The sequence below is a fragment of the Primulina huaijiensis genome, chromosome 3 (genome assembly GCF_012295235.1).
Source record: "Primulina huaijiensis isolate GDHJ02 chromosome 3, ASM1229523v2, whole genome shotgun sequence".
NCBI lineage: Eukaryota > Viridiplantae > Streptophyta > Magnoliopsida > Lamiales > Gesneriaceae > Primulina > Primulina huaijiensis.
The window spans coordinates 27,634,120-27,655,419 of record NC_133308.1 but is presented as its reverse complement, the minus strand read 5'-3'; the positions used below and the strand labels follow the sequence as shown (position 1 = coordinate 27,655,419).

The 21,300-nt window shown below is 37.2% G+C and overlaps 3 protein-coding genes across 5 annotated transcripts; 2 read left to right on the top strand and 1 right to left on the bottom strand.

The window, feature by feature from the left end:
- The first annotated feature begins 352 nt into the window (after window positions 1–352).
- Window positions 353–3,090, top strand: LOC140974303 (mannose-6-phosphate isomerase 2-like). Its single transcript, XM_073437679.1, has 5 exons — window positions 353–820; window positions 1,139–1,306; window positions 1,747–1,959; window positions 2,333–2,599; window positions 2,735–3,090. Exons 1-5 carry the CDS (start codon window positions 506–508, stop codon window positions 3,065–3,067), a joined length of 1,296 nt encoding a protein of 431 aa, XP_073293780.1. The 5' UTR covers window positions 353–505; the 3' UTR covers window positions 3,068–3,090.
- A 1,442-nt stretch (window positions 3,091–4,532) lies between these two features.
- Window positions 4,533–6,815, bottom strand: LOC140974304 (small ribosomal subunit protein eS7-like). Of its 3 annotated transcripts, none has more exons than XM_073437680.1 (6): window positions 6,659–6,815; window positions 5,855–5,947; window positions 5,702–5,775; window positions 5,468–5,591; window positions 4,941–5,123; window positions 4,533–4,854 (listed from the first exon to the last, which is right to left on the bottom strand). In XM_073437680.1, exons 2-6 carry the CDS (start codon window positions 5,927–5,929, stop codon window positions 4,735–4,737), a joined length of 576 nt encoding a protein of 191 aa, XP_073293781.1. In that variant the 5' UTR covers window positions 5,930–5,947; window positions 6,659–6,815; the 3' UTR covers window positions 4,533–4,734. The 3 variants fall into 3 exon arrangements, with proteins under 3 accessions (XP_073293781.1, XP_073293783.1, XP_073293782.1); XM_073437682.1 differs by having other exon boundaries at window positions 5,855–5,940; window positions 6,659–6,725; XM_073437681.1 differs by having other exon boundaries at window positions 6,560–6,712.
- Window positions 6,816–15,417: 8,602 nt separating this feature from the next.
- On the top strand, window positions 15,418–20,307 carry LOC140974300 (ubiquitin receptor RAD23d-like). The gene is made up of 12 exons (XM_073437675.1): window positions 15,418–15,654; window positions 16,676–16,837; window positions 17,305–17,358; window positions 17,787–17,863; window positions 17,954–18,046; window positions 18,135–18,312; window positions 18,484–18,627; window positions 18,745–18,810; window positions 18,887–18,934; window positions 19,036–19,142; window positions 19,258–19,336; window positions 20,001–20,307. Exons 1-12 carry the CDS (start codon window positions 15,589–15,591, stop codon window positions 20,115–20,117), a joined length of 1,191 nt encoding a protein of 396 aa, XP_073293776.1. The 5' UTR covers window positions 15,418–15,588; the 3' UTR covers window positions 20,118–20,307.
- The last annotated feature ends 993 nt before the right edge of the window (window positions 20,308–21,300 follow it).

Genomic DNA, 21,300 nt, shown 5'->3' with positions numbered 1-21,300 from the left:
GATTTTATATAGAATTGTGCACTTTTTTCAAATTAACAATGAAAATATTCAAATACCTTGTGCTGACGGCTTAAAAAAAATATTGTGATTACCACATGAAAATTATTTTATTTGCTCGTGTCTTCATATAGTAATTTATTTCAAAATTATAAATTTATAACATCAAATATATACATCTTTGAGATGTAAGAACAAAAAATTACTCTCTTTGATTTTAATTATATATATATTTTTATTTTTCCATTATTTCAAATATGTAATCCTTTCATGAAAAGTATCAAATAAAATAATTTGATTTTCGTCCTGTTTTAAGTTTCTTGAGTTTAACGTTAACGAAATTCTCCAGCCGTCAACTGTCTCTCTTTAATATTCCCTCTCGATCATTTATTTCTTCAAAAACCAGACTCCTTTTTCACCAAATGGACACTATCGCCTTCCTCCCTTGCCATTTCCCCAGATTCCCGTTTCTTTTCTGTGAGTAAAACTCTGCTTACCTTTCATTTCGATGAGGGCTGAGAACCCAGGGATCGTTAGGCTTAAGTGCTGTGTGAAGAACTACGATTGGGGAAAAGTTGGGATAGAATCCAGTGTAGCGTGGTTGCACGCGAAGAATAGCGGGGAAGTGATCCGGGATGATGATCCCTATGCTGAGTTCTGGATGGGGAGCCACGACTCCGGCCCTTCTTACGTCATCGTGCCGGTGGGGTACGGTTGTTCCGATGACTTGATGAGTTTGAAGGAGTGGATTGAGCGGAACCCTGCTGTGCTTGGAGATGGAGTGTTGAGAAAATGGGGTCCGAATCTCCCTTTTCTCTTCAAGGTAATTGCTGAATTTTCTAACTTTTATTCTGATAACTTGATGTTTGAAATTCACTGCTCTGTGTACCTATCGAAATTCAGTTGAAGTTTCTGATTTCTATGTATCCGTTTTAAACGATTGGCCAGAGGTTTTAGTAAATTGAGGGGCATGAAGTTCCTGTTTTTGGAGGGAAATCGTCAACCGACTAGTGCGCATCAACTTGTGATGATTTTGAAATTAAATAGAATTTTACGTCGATATACACGATGAGAAATCAAAGATTCTCGCTTGTGTTTGCTAAATTAAGGGATGTTTTGAAGGAGTTGTCCATGTTTTTAGGTACTTTCTGTAGCGAAAGCACTGTCCATACAGGCTCATCCGGACAAGGATTTGGCTGCAATCCTGCATAAGCAACAGCCAGGCGTGTACAAAGATGATAATCACAAGCCTGAGATGGCTTTGGCGGTTACTCAGTTCGAGGCTTTGTGTGGGTTTGTTGGGATTGAGGTAGTGTAATGTTCTCAACTTGTTAGTTCTTGGGTGGCTGTATGGTTAACTCAGATTTCTTGATTTTTTCTTGAGGAACTGAAAACCCGTAAGTAATGTTTCGAAAATGTGTCCGAATAGTGTGCAGGTACTCTGTAATTGATCTGAGTAGTTTGATGATTGATAACCTCCACATGGTTGATTGGTATAGATAAAAACTGTGGATGTATTTTATCCTGCCATTTTAGCTTTAGATTTCGTGGATATTTGTTTTGAATTATATAGTTAAGGATGATCGTCTTCATGTTGGTATTGAAGTTATTGAATTTTTTAGGACATTTCAGACAATTTACTTTTTAGTTGAGATGATTCATCTACTAAATGTTCGAGCATAGGTTCGCACATACTATCATATTTGAAGGATTCTATTTTTTATATGGGTGATTTGGTCCTGTGCTTAGGAACTTAAGCATGTCCTTCACAACGTCCCTGAGATTGTTGAGGTGGTTGGCAGTGCATGTGTAGATCAAGTGTTACATGTTAGTAAACAAGATGATGAGAAGAAATCGAAAGGGGCCTTGCAAACCTTATTTACCGAGCTAATGAAGGCTAACAAGGCAACAATATCTGATGTTATCTCCAAGTTGATAAGTCGACTTAGCAGAAAGCAAGAGGTATTATAAAATCACATTTTCTATGTTTCTGACTCAATTTTATGTTCTTTTTTACAATACTTTTGTTTGTAATTATGAATGGTCATTTCAATATTGAGTCCACTTCAGTTAATCTGTTTATTCTGTTATCCATCCTTAATTGTGAAACCAGCCTGTAGCTAATACCTTGCTTTGAATCTTTTTAAAGAATTCTTTGAATGATTTGGAAATATTTCTTGAATCTCTCCACAGATTCCGGTTTCTGGGAAATTTAGTTATCTGGAGAAACATGCAATGTGATAACAAAGTCACAATTTTGCCTAGAAATTACATATTCACATCATTTTACAATAGTTTTTGTCATAGAAATTGCTTTCACCAGCATTTCTTATAGGTGGCAGAGCTGACAGACAAGGAGCAGTTGGTTTTAAAGCTTGAGAAGCAATATCCAGGAGATATTGGTGTCATAGCAGCCTTCTTGTTAAATTATGTGAAACTTAATCCAGGTGAAGCCCTATACCTGGGGGCAAATGAGCCTCATGCCTACATATATGGTGAATGTGTTGAGTGCATGGCGACATCTGATAATGTTGTACGTGCTGGTCTTACTCCAAAGCACCGGGATGTCCAAACTCTCTGTTCTATGCTCACATACAAACCGGTAAATATGCTATTACTGTTGAATGACAATCAACTCTTTTTGTTGTTCCTGATTTATCTTGTAATACTTGTACCAAGGAAATTTATGTGGTATACATAGCTCATACAAATTCAAGTAACCCTGCTTTTCTTGAAGGGTTTTCCAACAATCCTATCTGGGATTGTTTCAAATTCTTTTACAAGGAAATACATTCCACCATTTGATGAATTCGAGGTGGATCAGTGCATTCTCCCAAAAGAAACATCGACAGTTTTCTCTGCAGTTCCTGGCGTATCAATTTGTGTGGTGATGGCTGGTGTTGGAACATTGTGCACGGCATCATCTGAAGAGTGCATTACTGAAGGTGATGTGTTGTTTGTACCCGCGAACACAGAGATCACTGCTGCCTCTACATCAGGTATGAATCTGTATCGTGCAGGAATAAACAGCCAGTTTTTCGAGCCATCGGAGTTTGCTGCTTCAAAGTAGGGAGTTTTTTTTCTTCTTTTCCCTTCATTTTAGGTATCTAATATTAGTATACTCGGCATAGTTGTACACGGCTATATATATATATTCAGAAATGTATTAACTACGTATGGATGAGAGCCCTGGTGTTCTGCCATATACCACATTTTATTGTGAACTCTTCTAAATAAGTATGATCGACTTTGTAAGGTTTAGTTTCCTACAACTTGGTTTCATGCAGTTCACAAGACGGCTAAGATCACGTCTGAAAATGTTATTTGACGTTGTTTAAGCTACTTATCCAAACGAGTCAAGTCGAGTTCAGGCAGATCTTTCAAAATTGTTCATATCCGTCTCGCTGAACTCAATTATAGCATGACAGAATCAGATTAGATTTCATATATTATCGGACTAAAATTGAATCATGTTTTGAGACGATATAAAGTTATATATATAAGGTTAAATTGATTGACATTTAATTACTACAGACTGCTTGATGGCCTTAGGCCAGATTAGAGCTTCATCCATCGTTTGGTGGAATATTGTTTTAACCAGCATCAAATCTTCGCGCCGTCACAATTTATTGTTTTCATAGGAAAATTTGTCACAGGTAGTAATTTATCAATTCCCACTTACAAATAAAATAACTCACCCACCCTCTATTTCTACATCAAATTAAATGTTCTATCTTTTTTATTTTATTTTTTGAATACGAATGCCGAATAGAGAGGATAAGTGTCAGTCTTACAAGCAATGTTCTGAAAATACAATGAATGAAGCACGGATTAAGCGCCATAAAACGTGAAATGTAGAGAAAAAAACTTCGATTCAGACAAAAGCGTGAAAAAATATATCAATCCAAGGTCAACAACATCGAACACAAGAAAAATGTGATTATGTATGAGCTTTTCAGATGTTAAATTTTATTTTTTCCAAAAAAAAAAAACTTTTAAATTTAAATTTCGTTTATATAAATTTTTAAATGAATAAGCTCTGAAGTAACCGAAATATTCTTTAATAATTACCTCATATGATAAAAAAAAACTCTAAGATTTATACATTATTTTTAAATTTTTAATACTAGTGTGCGTTTTTTAATATATTGATTAACTTGATATAATTATAATTATAGTAAAAACAGAGAACAAATTTTTATGTAGAATTGATTCGATTGACTAAAAATGAAAAATCATGCTCATAAAAAAGAAGCAAGAAAACTCGATCTTAACCGATCATAAAAAAGCCCGAGCTCGGATATTATTGAAATCAAACCTAGTTCAATCCCAAGTTGGAGGACATGGTTTAAGAATTTTGATAAAAGAGGCCAGATTAGAAATATCTACTTACCAACAAAAAAAACAGCCCAAGAGTAACATTTGGCTCTGCTATTTCGATCATTTTCCCTAGCGATGGATAACGGCGATGATACTACTCTAGAAACATGCCGACGTTTAAGTTGACATTTGCAATCCACTCGTAATCAACCAGCGAACCAAAATATAGTAGCTTTATACATCACCAAGATGGCACTGAAATTATCTGATTAAATAGACTGGGAAAATTACCATAACAGCTACAACGCAACAACCAATTGAATTTCCAAAGAACCTTTTGTAACTGATTGAAAAGTAGTTCTCAACTCGGTTCTGCAAAAATGACAGGGTAAGCAAAAATATAAAAACAGCATGTTTTCAAGCCTCTGTTATTGGAAACTCAAAGACAACGTCTTTCCCTGAGAGCTTCCTGTAGACTCCAGCAAAAGTCTCTAGCTTAGTCTCGGTATCATTCTTGGCTTTAGGATCCAAGAAGACCTGTAGTTAGCAGAAAGATAAAAACATCGTCAATCGGAATGCCAGCGAAAAATTGAAAAACAGAAGAAGAAATGAAAATAAATCACCTTCATTATCTTAGAACCATCAAGCCTGTATCTCGTGCGCTTCCCCACAATCTCAGCAGGATAAACTATGTCCTCGAGAATGGCTTCATGCACACTAGTAAGAGTGCGGGTACGAGGCCTTTGAACAGCAGAACCCTTCTTAGGAGGTCGCAAAATCCTCCTCGTAGTAATAAGGACAACTTCCTGAGAAAGCGAGACTAATTAAGTGGCTGAATGCAAACATTGTCAAATAAATAATCCATTGTTTCAATCAGAAATAGTTTATGTGGTTAAGATAATTAAAAACTTCAATATTATTTAAAGCTAAAAAATTGGCAAGACAAGTAATATATTATTTATACTTTGACAATTAGAAACTACAATATCATTTAAAACCAAGAGAATCAGAAAAATGATATATTTATAATTTGAATCTCCCAGCATAACAAAATTTCTGCAGTATTTTTTCTGAACAAAATAAACTCATTGAACTAATGAATAAACTTATGTTGGATTATGGAGCAAACAGTTATTTATATCAATCTTACCTTTCCGCTAAATTTCTTCTCAAGTTCTCTAACTAGTCTGGGTTGAATCTTGCGGAAAGCTTTCCTCAATCTAAAAGGAACATGAATAACTACCGCCTTCTTGCCTCCAGAAACATCAATCTGCCTGTAAAACGTTAACGAATGGGATTATAGCATATTTCACAAAAGGAGAAGGGCCAACGCTCAGGAGTAGTGCAAAGCTATGCAAAAAACACACAGCCAAGTAGAACTTACGAGGCAGAGTTTATGTAAAGGTCTTTCAAGTCACTCTTAATCTCTTGGTTTGTGTTTTCCAAATCAAAAAGAGCCTGTAAACAAGTCAACAAAATGCACATCATGATGAAGCGCGTCTTCAATAAGGAAAAAAGAGAAAGCAAGAGTAGGGACCTGGGTAACATTCTCCTCAAATTCAGTGGGGTCAGCATTTTTGTCCTTGTGAATCTTTTGCGCGGCAGTGAACATCTTGAAAGAACCTTTATGCTAATAAAGACATGTAAATCAAAAGTTAGTTTTATGCCTTAAAGGAGGAACTTCTGACCTCAGGGCACACGGGATCAAATAAATAAAAATCATGAAAAATAGATTGCTTAAGGGAAAAACAAGAATGCTATAAAACTCGTTTTATTTGTGTAAGGAAAAATGCTGAGACTCCCCAATTATTTCTGAATTTCTAGAACAAAAATTGGACGACTCCCCAAGAATGTTAAGTTTTTCTTTAGTTAAGGTAGATACATTCATGCAATTCAGAAACTTTTTAGTACATTTAAAAAAAAAAATGGTTCGAGCGACAAGTCTCAGAGCAGTCAAAAGAAAAAATTCTGCATATATGCTAATCCAGTCACCAATACAATTTGATAAAAACGGTTCCTTCGACCTTCACACACAAAAAAAAAAAAAAAATCATCACGAAGATTCTAAAAACCAACAATGCCAACCATTTGCCATAGCTCGAAATCAACAACATAACCAATGCAAAACATGAACGCACAAGATGGCAAGATGTACAAATAAAAGCACGTTCCACAACAAACAGATTAATAACAAATGAATACTCAGCCATTTCTAAACAAAAAAGAACGAAAAAAAAGGTACCTATTTTCAGAACTTGACACACAATCAGTTTAACATTGATTTCCACAGATATGGGAGGGAACTGGTGAAATGAATATCAGTTTCACTGAGGAAGCATACCTTGGCAAAGCGAAAGGAGAGGATTGGAGGCCCAGACAAGAGAAACCCTAGATTCGGCGCTGAAAATTTACGCACGGCTGTTGTTGGTGGTTAATTTAGCATGTACCTAGAAAGCCCTAGATGTTGGACGGCTGCGATTGGGTGCAGAGTTTGAGCTAAAAGTCCAAAAATTACTAAATATTTTTTTAAATTACAAAAATATCAAACCAAATTTTTTAATTTAATTTTAATATATTAAAAACTATAAATTAAAATTTCGTATTATGAAAATCTATAAAATGATGAAGTATTTTATGTATTACTAAATTTTATGTAATATTTAATGTTGGAAAAAATAGAATACAAAATATCTCAATTTATTATTTCAATCATATCTAAGCACACATATTTATACATTTATTATTACTGATTACTTATACAAAAAAAAATTATTACAAAATACTAATAATTTATTATCTAAAAAATTATGTTACGTAAATAAACAATCTCCAAATAACTTAGACAAAAACTTGTGTGAGACAGTCTCACGGGTCGTATTTTGTGAGACGGATCGCTTATTTGGGTCATCCATAAAAAAATATTACTTTCTATACTATGAGTATTATTTTTTATTGTGAATATCGGTAGGGTTGACCCGTTCCACAGATAAAAATTCGTGAGACCGTCTCACAATATACCTACTCAATAACTTAATATAATCTCACGATTGTTTCAATAAAATTTAATCAACACTAAAAAAATATTTTATGCAAAAAATAACAATAATAACTAGTTCACGCATCACGTGTATTGCACGTGATTGTTTTTCATAAAAATCCAAGCAAAAAAAGCTAGCAAGCTTACTCTAAAATAATTTAAATATTTTTATTCTTCTAAATTAGTTATATTGATAAGAATATTTCGAAAAATTACTTTTTATAATTTTTTTAAAAAAATTAATTAAATTTAAATTTATAAATCATTTAAATTTCAATTATATTAAAGTTATAATTAAATAAATAATGTCTTGTGTTTAAATTAAGTATATTAATATATTTATTCAGATTTTAGCTATTTTTACTGAAGAGTTCCAAAAGAATTTGGAATATTGGTTTCGAAATATTAATGATTTTTTTTTTGAAATCATATATAATAATACATCATTTATCATTTTAATCTATTTTTTCTAATATATACTTGTTAAATATTTTAATTACAATTAATTTAGATTGAAAAATATGTAAGTATAAATTAAAGAATATGAAAATATACTTTCTTATTTAACACACTCTTTAATAACTAGAGGTCTTTTCCCCAGACAATCGGACTCAAAGCTGCAGACTTTACACGCCCCCCTTCTTGCATGAGGAAATAAAACAAGCGCTTTTTGATATGTTTCCGGATGGTATGCACGCTTTCTTTTATCAAAATATATCAGTTTGCGAGTTTGCCATTAAATTCTTCGAGTCAGGTGACATTCCAGAACGAGGAATTCGACAAAGGGACTCTATTTCCCCTTACATCTTTGTCTTCTGTATTGAAAGACCGAGTCATCTGATCTGTAAAGCAGTTATGATGGTGGAAGGCAGTCAGGCTATCAAGAAAATGGTCCTTTGATATCACAATAATTCTTTGCGGATGATATGTTTCTTTTTGCGAAAGTTTCCAAAGATCAGATTCAGACCATTCTGGATGTCTGGTTAAATTCTGTTCAGATTCTGGCCAAATAGTTAATTTGCACAAGTCCCACTTGTTTGTGTCAAGGAATGTCGCAGACAGTATGGCACAAAGCCTGTCCTCTATAGAAGATATCCCTCTGACAACAGACCTTGGGAGATATCTGGGGGTTCCATCTATTCATGGACGGGTTACACGAGACCTCTATAAACAGATGTTGGATATGGTTAAGTCATGACTCGAGGGATGGAAGACTAAATACTTGAGACTAGCAGGGCGCCAGGTATTAGCACAATTCGAGCTCAATGTGATTCAACTATACTCTATGCAAACAACCCTTCTACATATGGGTATTTGTACTGAAATCGAAAAGCTGACCAGAAGATTCTTATGGGGAAGCAGTACAGGAGAAAGAAAATGTCATTTAGTTAGTTGGGAAGTAGTGGTATAACCAGGGATGTAGCCAGAAAAAGTTTCCATCCTGGACTAAAAATTTGTGGACTAAAATTTGAGCTAAAACGTGGGCTAAAATTTGTGATATACTCAATGTTATTTTATTTTTTTAAATTTGTGAGCTAAAATGTGGACTAAAATGAGCTAAAATTAAAAAAAAAAAAAAAAACAAAATCCTTATTTTTAAATAAGCCCAAAAATCAAGCCTGGGCTGGAGCCCACCCCAGCCTTTGGGGTGGCTCGGTCCCTGGGTATAACCGAAGCAAAGAGGAGGACTGGGTATTAAAAGACTACACCCCGTGAACTTAGCCTTCATGACTAAGCTTGGTTGGAGACTAGCTAAGGAAACAAACTTCCTATGGGCACGGGTAATTAAAGGCAAGTACATGCGAGAGGACCATGGAATCCTAGCCAAAAGTGGTGCGTCGAATGTGTGGCAAGGCATCTCCGAAACTAAAAACTTCATGGAAGAGGGTAAAATGTGTCGGTAGAAAAGTCAAAGAATCAATAAATGGGCTGGCTGCAAAATTTGAAGACGGAACGGTTGGCAGAATTGACTAATATTTCAGAAGAGAAAACGCGTTTTTATACGCGTTTTCACACGGTCAAGGGGCTCTATAAATAGAGCTCCCCCTTCATTCTGAAATTATCCCTTCTTCGAGTTTTCTCTCATCTTATAAGCATTTGAGTGCTTAGTTATATAATATTTGTGAGGTGTTTTGTTCTCCTGTATTAAGAGAGTGTGTGATCTCTTTGGAAACACAGTGAGTGAGTTGTACACCACAAAATATTATAGTGGAAATTCTTTTCATCTTGCCCGTGGTTTTTACCCTAATAATTTTTTAGGGGTTTTTCACGTAAATCTCGGTGTCCAGTTTATTCTTTATTTTCGAGTTTTATTATCTCAAATTCCGCACGTGGGACCAACAAGTGGTATCAGAGCCTTGGTTTAAAATTTCTTAAAATTCTGAGTATGTTCTGTGGTTGCAGCCTAGACTGATCTTCCACATCAGAAAAGATTTTTTTGAGATTTTTTATTTAAGGCGGGATTATTTTGTCCAGTCTACTAAAATTTTTGTAGACATAATGGCGGGAAGGTACGAGATAGCAAAGTTCAACGGAAGCAATTTTATGCTGTGGAAAATAAAGATACAAGCAGTTTTAAGAAAGGAGAATTGCTTGGCGGCTATTGGAGATAGACCGGTGGAGATTACGGATGATGGAAAGTGGAATGAGATGAATGATAATGCTGTTGCCAATCTGCACTTGGCTATAGCAGACGAAGTACTGTCAAGTATCTCTGAGATAAAAACAGCCAAAGTTATCTGGGATACTCTGACAAAGATGTACGAGGTCAAGTCCCTACACAATATGATTTTCCTAAAGAGAAGACTTTATACTCTTCGGATGGCGGAATCTTCATCGATGACCGACCATATCAACACACTGAATACTCTATTTGCCCAACTCACTTCCATGGGGCATAAAATAGGGGAAAATGAACGTGCGGAGCTTCTACTTCAAAGTCTACCAGATTCATATGATCAACTTATCATCAACATAACCAACAATATTCTTATGGGCTTTCTAAGATTCGATGATGTCTTAACTGCGGTTCTCGGAGAAGAAAGCCGGCGCAAGAATAAGGAAGATAGGTTGGTAACATCGAAGCAGGCAGAGGCTTTACCGATGATAAGAGGAAGATTTATGGACCGTGACTCCAGTGGGAGCCAAAGACGAGGTAGATCAAAGTCGAGAAGTAAGAAGAAAAATATTTACTGCTTTAAATGTGGCGGTAAAGGGCACTTCAAGAAAGAGTGTACGAGTATTGAAAAAAGTTCTCAAGGAAATGTGGCCAGTACTTCAGGCAGTGGTGAAATATTATTCAGCGAAGCAGCAACTGTTGCAGAAGGCAGGCACAAATTTTGTGACACATGGATTATGGATTCAGGAGCGACGTGGCACATGACGTCTCGGAGAGAATGGTTTGATCATTATGAACCAGTCTCAGGAGGATCTGTATTCATGGGAAATGATCATGCCTTGGAAATCGCTGGGGTCGGTACTATCAAAATTAAAATGTTTGATGGCACCATTCGCACCATACAGGAGGTACGACATGTGAAAGGACTGACGAAGAATCTTTTGTCCTTGGGGCAATTGGATGACATCGGGTGCAAAACTCGTATCGAGAATGGGATCATGAAAATTGTGAAAGGCGCGCTTGTGGTTATGAAGGCGGAAAAGGTTGCTGCAAATCTGTATGTACTTTTGGGAGAAACACACAAAGAGGCAGAACTAGCTGTTGCATCAAATGGTTCAGGAGAAGAATTAACAGTGTTATGGCATAGAAAGCTCGGGCATATGTCAGAACGGGGGTTGAAAATTCTCTCAGAACGGAAGCTGCTGCCGGGACTTACAAAAGTGTCACTACCCTTTTGTGAGCATTGTGTTACCAGTAAACAACACAGATTAAAGTTTGGCACTTCTACTGCCAGGAGCAAAAGCATATTGGAGCTGATTCATTCGGATGTTTGGCAAGCACCGGTTGTATCCCTAGGAGGAGCGAGATACTTTGTCTCGTTCATTGATGATTTCTCTAGGAGATGTTGGGTGTATCCAATCAAGAAGAAATCAGATGTTTTCCAGATCTTCAAAGATTTCAAAGCGCGGGTTGAACTTGATTCAGAAAAGAAAATCAAGTGTCTGAGGACTGACAATGGAGGAGAATATACCAGTGACGAATTTGATGCATATTGTCAACATGAGGGCATCAAAAGACAGTTTACGACGGCTTACACACCTCAACAGAATGGAGTGGCGGAGCGGATGAACAGAACCTTGTTGGACAGAACAAGAGCTATGTTGAGGACTGCAGGTCTAGAAAAGTCATTTTGGGCAGAAGCAGTCAAAACCGCTTGTTATATTATCAATCGTTCTCCTTCAGTGGCGATTGATCTGAAGACTCCGATGGAGATGTGGACCGGGAAGCCGACAGATTATTCTCATTTGCATACATTTGGAAGTCCTGTGTACGTTCTGTACAATGAGCAAGAAAGATCGAAGTTGGATTCAAAATCCAGAAAATGTATCTTCTTAGGATATGCTGATGGAGTAAAGGGGTTTCGCTTGTGGGATCCTACTGTTCACAAGCTTGTCATCAGCAGGGATGTTATCTTCGAGGAAGATAAAGTAAAGGGAGACAAAGGCACACCGAATTCAGAAACTACTATTTTTCAGGTGGAAAATAAGACAGACGAAGGTCAAGTTTCTTGTGAAGCAGTACCAGAGCACGAAGAACAAGAACATGTTGAGTCTGAAGTTTCCAATGTGAGGCAGTCAACTCGAGACAGAAGACCACCAGGTTGGCTTTCAGATTATGTCACTGAAAGCAATATTGCATATTGTCTATTATCAGAGGATGGTGAGCCATCGAGTTTCCACGAGGCTACTCAAAGCTCGGATGTATCTTTGTGGATGATAGCAATGCAAGAAGAGTTGGAGGCATTAGACAGAAATAAAACTTGGGATCTTGTTACACTACCACGAGGAAGGAAAGCCATTGGAAACAGATGGGTCTATAAGATCAAGCGTGATGGCAATAACCAAGTGGAGCGGTATCGTGCTAGATTGGTGGTAAAAGGGTATGCTCAGAAAGAAGGCATTGACTTCAATGAGATATTTTCTCCTGTGGTTCGGCTTACAACAGTCAGAGTGGTGCTGGCATTGTGTGCGGTGTTTGACCTACATCTAGAACAGCTAGATGTGAAAACGGCGTTTCTTCATGGAGATCTTGAAGAAGAAATCTATATGCTCCAACCAGAAGGTTTTGCGGAAAAAGGCAAAGAGAACTTGGTTTGCAGGTTGAACAAATCTCTGTACGGTCTCAAACAGGCGCCGAGATGTTGGTACAAGAGATTTGATTCCTATATCATGAGCCTCGGATACAACAGACTGAGTGCAGACCCTTGTACGTATTTCAAAAGGTCTGGTGATGATTATATCATTTTGCTGTTGTATGTGGACGACATGTTGGTAGCAGGCCCCAACAAAGATCATGTCCAAGGATTGAAGGCATAGTTGGCAAGGGAATTTGATATGAAGGACTTGGGACCAGCAAACAAGATTCTAGGGATGCAAGTTCACCGAGACAGAAGTAACAGAAAGATTTGGCTTTCCCAGAAAAATTATTTGAAGAAAGTCTTGCAACGCTTCAACATGCAAGATAGTAAGCCAATTTCGACCCCTCTTCCTGTTAACTTCAAGTTATCCTCCGAGATGTGTCCTAGCAGTGAAGCAGAGAGGATGGAGATGTCTCGAGTACCATATGCATCAGCAGTGGGAAGTTTGATGTTCGCCATGATCTGTACAAGACCGGACATTGCTCAAGCAGTGGGAGCAGTTAGTCGGTATATGGCGAATCCTGGAAGAGAGCATTGGAGCACTGTTAAGAGGATCCTTAGATACATTAAGGGTACCTCGAATGCTGCATTATGTTATGGAGGATCGGATTTTACACTCAGGGGCTATGTCGATTCAGATTATGCAGGTGATCCTGATAAGAGGAAATCTACTACTGGTTATGTGTTTACACTTGTAGGAGGAGCAGTAAGCTGGGTTTCAAAACTGCAGACAGTTGTAGCGCTATCTACAACAGAGGCAGAATACATGGCAGCTACTCAAGGTTGCAAGGAGGCAATATGGATTAAAAGGTTATTGGAGGAGATTGGGCACAAACAAGAGAATGTTCATTTGTTTTGTGACAGTCAGAGTGCCTTGCACATCGCAAGGAATCCAGCCTTTCATTCCAGGACGAAACACATTGGAGTACAATTTCACTTTGTGCGGGAAGTAGTAGAAGAAGGAAGCGTGGATATGCAGAAGATCCATACAAAAGATAACATAGCTGATTTTCTGACCAAGCCAGTGAACACTGATAAGTTTGAGTGGTGTAGATCCTCAAGTGGCCTAGCGGAAACGTAAGCAGCATGTAATGGCAAGATTGAAAAGATGTGTGGAGATGTGTTTGATTCTCAATCAAATCTCCAAGTGGGAGAAATATCGGTAGAAAAGTCAAAGAATCAATAAATGGGCTGGCTGCAAAATTTGAAGACGGAACGGTTGGCAGAATTGACTAGTATTTCAGAAGAGAAAACGCGTTTTTATACGCGTTTTCACACGGTCAAGGGGCTCTATAAATAGAGCTCCCCCCTTCATTCTGAAATTATCCCTTCTTCGAGTTTTCTCTCATCTTATAAGCATTTGAGTGCTTAGTTCTATAATATTTGTGAGGTGTTTTGTTCTCCTGTATTAAGAGAGTGTGTGATCTCTTTGGAAACACAGTGAGTGAGTTGTACACCACAAAATATTATAGTGGAAATTCTTTTCATCTTGCCCGTGGTTTTTACCCTAATAATTTTTTAGGGGTTTTCCACGTAAATCTCGGTGTCCAGTTCATTCTTTATTTTCGAGTTTTATTATCTCAAATTCCGCACGTGGGACCAACAAAATGGATATTGTCAGAAATGGGAGATCAACATTATTCTGGCTGGATAAATGGATCACGAAAGAACCGCTGATTAGCATGGTGCAGAAGTGCATTAACCCATCAGAGAGACAAAGTTCATGAATACTGGAATAGAGGAGAAGGATGGAATTGGGAAGCTTTGAATGGCATGCTGCCCATATCTCGAGTGAGGAGGAAGATACCGAGGATAACATCCGTTGGGGCCTCAATAGCAATGGGTGTTTCTCAGTCAAAACCGCATTGATCTGATAACAAGAATAGATGAGAAGATATGCGATAATTATTGGATAGAAATCTGGAGACTGAGAGTGCGCAATCGAATCAGAGCCTTTCTATGGCTACTCAGTCACAACAAAATCTTGAGCAATTCGGAAAGGGTCAAAAGGGGGCTCACCATGGATGGTAATTGTGCTCTTAGTCAAAACTCCATGGAAGATGCAGACCATATATTTCGCAAATGTGAAAATGCTAAGGAGGTTTGGGGAGGTCTACTGCCTACAATGAATGTTCTTGATGACATGCAAATAATGAGTGGTTCAGTAGAAATGTCACACAAAAGTTGCATAAAAATATGCACTACAGATTGGAATATCTTGTTTGCAGTAGCGGTATGGTGGATTTGGCATTGGAGAAATGAGTATGTATTTAGAGATCAAACGAAGAACCCGGATTTCAGGATAAAGCCGATCAAGAATAAATTTCAGGAAATTAAATCCACCTTGAACTCTAGAGGGTTATATCGAGCAAGTCTAAGTACGAATATCGATTTTTCAGGTAGAACACCCTACCGGAATACCAGAGTTCGCTTAATGTGGATACAGAGTCGCTAAAAAATAATTTTTAAAATATACTCAAAGTCAATGGTTAATTGATTGAACACCAAAGAAATTATGTCCGTCATCTAATTAATTTAGTCTACAAATGCAAACCCTCTTTACTAGAGATTGAGAAGTTAGAGAACAAAATTATAACATTAATATATACAGTATTTTGATTTTAACACGCCAAAATCACTTGCGACATGCGAGCAGGCAGCGATCCAGCTCATTAACACGCGTCGTTATTTAATTGGGTTTAAGAAACCTTTCAGTGACCCCTATGTTACCAAATTATTATCTCCCTCTTGTATATATACCGTGACCGTTGCGCTTCCGTCAATAGTATTGTCTGGCTTGTGCCTTCGAGAGTTGAGATTTTTATCTTTTTGCTCACGGTGTTACACACGTGCTTTCCGGCGGCGGCGGAGATCGGAGGCGGCTCTTGGGAGTATCGTTCAGAAGTCGAAAGTAGGAAGATGAAGATTTGCGTGAAGACTCTGAAGGGTACACACTTCGAGATCGAAGTGAAACCCGATGACACAGTACGGGATCAATTCTCTGCCCCCTTCTCTTGCTTTGACCTACTCGAATTGCTTCATATGTTAGTATAACTGGATGTCATGGATTTGATTTTCACAGTAGTCGTTGATTGGAGAGTGATTAGGGTTCTGAATTGATATATCTATACCCTTGACGTGGCGTTTATTCCCAATTATAACAGGAATTTGAATTAATATTTCTTTGATATTGACGGGTATCTTCGTTGGTGTCTTTAGTGGCTCGATTTGCTTCCAATTGTATTTTGTGATTGGAGGGTAATTAGGGCCCTGAAATGGCTTTTTTTATTCTTTGACGTGGTAATTATTCCTAATTATAATTGGAATCGGAGTTGATTTTGTTTTTCTCCATCGAGGTGAGCTTCTTTTTACCCAGTGATTTGCTTGTGGGCCATAATTCTTGCTTTTTATTTTAAAGTTTTGACTTTTTTGTCGTGAATATATGTATTGCTTAAGATGATGGCTGATACACGTCTCATGGGCTCATGTGGTAGAGTTATCTACTGCTACCGGTACATGATATTTGTCTCGCTATGGGATTATTTTATCTCCAATGCCATTATGTTTAATATATTGTTGTTCAAATCTCTTCAAAATCTTCATATTTTTGGTTTTGGAAGAACTGATGGCAATTTGAGTAGCGTTGGTTGCTCTTTGTGGTGGTTTAGAGGCACTGCGGTTTAGCCTTCAACCAATGTAAGCATAATATTGTCCTGTATAAGAAGGATGGAGTAAGGGCAAGAATGTAATTTTAGTCAAGTGAAAGATTAGAGATAGAAAATAGAAGAAAACTGTTTTAGATAACCTTTTCATTGGATCATTTACTGTAGTCCTTGGGGTAAATTATATTATAAGATTTTTAGATATCTTTGCATTATATTATAGCTTTCCCCGATGTCATGGATAAGATTTGAATTTAAGTGTGAACTTGCATATGCATTTGTCTTGGTTATTTTTTGTAATTTATCGTTGGTTCTATTCTCTTACTATACATCATTCTTTTTAGGTGGTCGATGTGAAGAAAATTATTGAAACGGTTCAGGGTTCGGATGTATACCCAGCTACTCAGCAGATGCTGATTCATCAAGGGAAGGTTCTTAAAGATAATACAACACTGGAGGATAACAAAGTTGCGGAAAAAAGTTTTGTGGTGATTATGTTGACCAAGGTAAATTGATTGTCTTGTCATTTGGAGAGTTCTGTAGCTTCTCCTGCCCCATTACTCTGGGATTTCAGGGATATTTGTGAAAATGGACTTGATCAACCATTTTTTCAAAAAAATAACCTCCCAAGTATATTTAAAATACATTGCAGAAGGTCATTTTTTAAAAATAATGGTTGACGGTTAGATAATAAAATGCCCCAGGATTTCAAGTGAATGGAGATTTGTTTTATGAACTCTTTGGTAAACAAGATACAAAATGTTAACCTAACATGTAACACATGTAAAGGGAGAACGGTGGATGTTACATTAGGTATTTAGGTAGTAAACTGGTGTTTTGACTGAGTCTGGCCTGATTCTTTATGTTTATCTCCACTCAGGCTTACTTACAAACCCAGAAAGACAAATGCACATTAATTCCAAAAAATTTAAATTTATGGCTGACTATATATATGTGCTCTGAAATTTTGTAGAGCAAGGCATCATCAAGTGGAGCTGCAACTGCATCTGCTACTCCAGCGAGTACAGTAAGTTCATCTAAATGTATTTTCCACAGTTTCTGGCTAGGTTAGTGTTAAATGCATTTTCATATTGAAGTTGTCTCATGAACAATTGATATTTTTAGTTGTAATTGTGAGTTACACATTCAAGGTGATGTGTCTTGAGGAGGCTGATTTATTTTCTTTTTACCTTTTTTCCCTGGGGATGATGGTATGATTTAAAAATTAAAACCAATGGTTGGATACAATTAAGTAAATGACTTGTTCAAACATCTCATTAAAATGATTAAGACCCAAGCAGAAATTTGTTTGCATTTGTCCTTGCAAAGTTTGAGTGGTGGCATCTGTCTGGACTTGTCTACTCTAAATTTAGACTTCAATTCCTGATGAGGATTTAAAGTTCTTAAGTATCTTATAGTTTGATATGTTTTGATGGTTTCTTTGTCTCCCTATAGACCCAACCTGCAAGTAATACCCCTCCTCCAACACAGCCTGTAACTGCAGGTCCAGTACCTGTATCAACTAATGCACCGTGAGTTCATATTGGTCTAGTTTTCAGCTAACGTTAACAATTTTTTAAATTTCACTTTATGTCCTTATCAAGAATTTCTTGCATTTGCAGTCCACAGTCAGCTCCTCAATCCGTTCCCGCTCCCGCCCCTGCTCCCGCTCCCGCCCCTGCTCTTGCGCCTGCTCCCGCCCCTACTCCTGATTCGTGAGTAAACCTTTTCTGTTTATTAGTTGTGAAATCGTTGCATTTTACTATGGACTTTTATACAGAATAATGTGTTTTTATTCAACAGCTCAGTGACAGATGTGTATGGTCAAGCGGCTTCGAATCTTGTCGCTGGAAGTAACTTGGAGGGTGCTGTTCAACAGATCCTTGATATGGGTGGTGGATGTTGGGATCGGGATACAGTTATTCGTGCACTGCGTGCTGCATTTAATAATCCGGAGAGAGCAGTTGAATACCTTTATTCTGTTAGTTCACACCATTCTATTTCAATTTTACCCCTATTATATAGAGAACTACAGAATGTGACTGAGATTCAACAGCATGGTTTTGATATTTTGTGGATTGCTTTTTATTTTTCTTCTCTTCCACCTTGAATAACTGTCACTATATAACCTTGAGTGGAAGTTTAATCTCAGGGAATTCCAGAGCAAGCAGAAGTTGCTCCTGCGGCGCAAACACCTGCTGGTGGGCAGCCGGTGAATCCTCTAATCCAGGCTACACAGCCAGCAGTAGTACCTTCTACTGGACCCAATGCTAATCCATTGAATCTTTTTCCACAGGTAGGATTTTTTCCCAATCTTTGAGATATCATTTGACCTAAAAGGATTGTATTTATTGAATAAATTTAAAGAAGAAAACACAAATAAGAATAATTGTTTGTATCTTTATGGAGCCAGGGCCTCCCTAATGTGGGCTCAAATGCAAGTGCCGGTGCCCTAGATTTCCTTCGCAACAGTCCACAGGTACCAAACACGGTTTTCTACAATTTGGGTTACCGTCACAAATTATGTGTTTTGATTTTCTTGTTCTTATTTTTAGTTTCAATCACTGCGAGCCCTGGTGCAAGCCAATCCGCAAATCTTGCAGGTACTTATGTTGCATGCTTAATTAATTTTTTTAATTTATGGATGTTAATATATTAGTGCTAACTTTACCTTGTAAATGCATCTTTTACGTACTTCCACCAGCCCATGCTTCAGGAACTAGGGAAACAAAATCCACAATTAGTTCGAATGATCCAAGAGCATCAGGCTGATTTTCTACGCTTGATAAATGAACCTGTTGAGGGCGAGGGGTGAGAAATTCTGATGTAGTTTACGCTAGTTGATTCTGGTTGATATAACATCAAGTTGTTTTAGTCCCAAATATGTGTCTTTTCTGAGCTTTGGATGTAACTTTGATGCAACCAGGAACATATTAGAACAAATGGCTGAAGCAATGCCACAGGCGATCACGGTCACACCAGAAGAGCGTGAAGCAATTGAACGTGTAAGTTTTTCCTACTAAAACCAAATTTTATTCGAACATATGTAGAAGGTGTTACTTAGGTTCATGTGCACTCACTCTCATTCATTGGTTTCTTCATTTGGCTACCATTGTCATCCCTTGGCAAAAAAAACTTTTAGCTCAAAACTGCTGGGGAAACACTTCAAATGTCATTAATATATTACGTGTTGAGATTAACAGCTAATGTTTTGTGACTGATGATGTGGTACAATAGTGGTGATGATGAGGCTTGGATTATCGCAGGGCTCGAAAAATTTGAGTTGTTTCGTTACCATTAACTATAACTTTTAATATAGTTGTATGCATTTGATTCTATATTGTGATTATGGAGCCTCAATACATAGCACCGAGAAACTTCCTTCTATTTGATCTAATCGTTAGGTCCCGACACTGGTTTGGATGCATGAATTGGATATAAATGGATTTCAATTTCACAACTCAAAACTCATCGTGTTATGGTGAAATTTTTTGTTCAAGTATTTATTTTCTATATATATTTTAAAGGGATTGAAATGATCTCTCCAACAAACAGTAATTTGAAATCATATAATTCTCAAATGCCTTCATTTCAAATTTAATGCATCAATGCCATGAACAAATCAACATAATTGTCTGATTTACACAACTTTGGTGTTTTGTTTTGCAGCTTGAAGCGATGGGGTTCGAACGAGCTTTGGTATTGGAAGTATATTTTGCATGCAACAAGAACGAGGAGCTGGCTGCAAACTACCTCTTAGATCATATGCATGAGTTTGATGAGTGAAAAATTGTGTGGATCGAGTGGTTTCCCTTTATACTTGCATGCTTTCATATGTGCAATGTACTCTTTCTCGCCTTGTGGATTAATTTTTATTTATCAGGGGCTTTCCCTAACTTTGTTTATCTGGATATCCTATATACGGTTCTTGAAATACTTATCTTAGGAAATGAGCAAGTAATTATGTTTTGATTTTTGTTTTTAGTAATTACCACAGAAATAGAGTTCATTTGTTTTAAACAAATGAACAAGAAGAGTATGCCATAGGCTGTCTCTGTCATAGCGTATGGACTTGAAAACAAATTCAGTGAGAAAACATACACCGAGTCAAACTTCTGGATTTGTTCTGGGAAGTTGAATAAGTCCTTACAATTTGTAACTCGACGAAACTTGAGACTAATTCAGTAGCAGAAACATCCATACATGTGTCTTAGCCTTTAGAGGGTAGGAAAAAATAAAACCAAAACACAAGGAGCCATAGTTCTTGAAGGGCTCTTGAGCTACTTGAGAGCTTCAGAAATATAAAAAAAAAGTGTAGGGACAGAGGAAAAAAGACAACAAAAAACAACAAGGTTGAAGCTTGCCTTAAGCAGTAGCCAACCAAAAACAACAAAACTCATGTTCGGTCCAATCTTGCAATCTTCAGATAAATTTCACTTTGTAAGATGCTTCCAAGAACAATCTCGACCAGCTGCTCCAGTGTAGTCACCAAGATGCATCTGAAAGTAATAACCGATAAACGTTCTCCATCAATCCTTTAGCTTGCTTCTGAATATATTTGACTGTAATTCCATCACAGGTTGGGCATTACAACTTTGAGAAAAATATATTAGATGCATGCGTCGTGAGCGTAAGCTGCCATGCATTATTGTTGGGAAGAGATGTCATATAGAAAAGAACAGCAGAGGATCGACATGTCCCAAGCTCAACTATATCATATAGAAAAGAACAGCAGAGGATCAACATGTCCCAAGCTCAACTAGGCAATATCACTATATCAAAGATTTATCTTTGCAGCTTCGAAATGTAGAGTATTCCCAGAGCCGTAAGAGTTTCACAGACTTCACTTTCATGCAAGGACAGAGTTTGCTACTTGTGCAATTGCACAGTGGAATTAAGAATTCCCAGCAGAAGTTATCTCAAGGTATGTCAAGTGTTCCAAGAATGAACAGCGTTTCTTTTTTCTAGG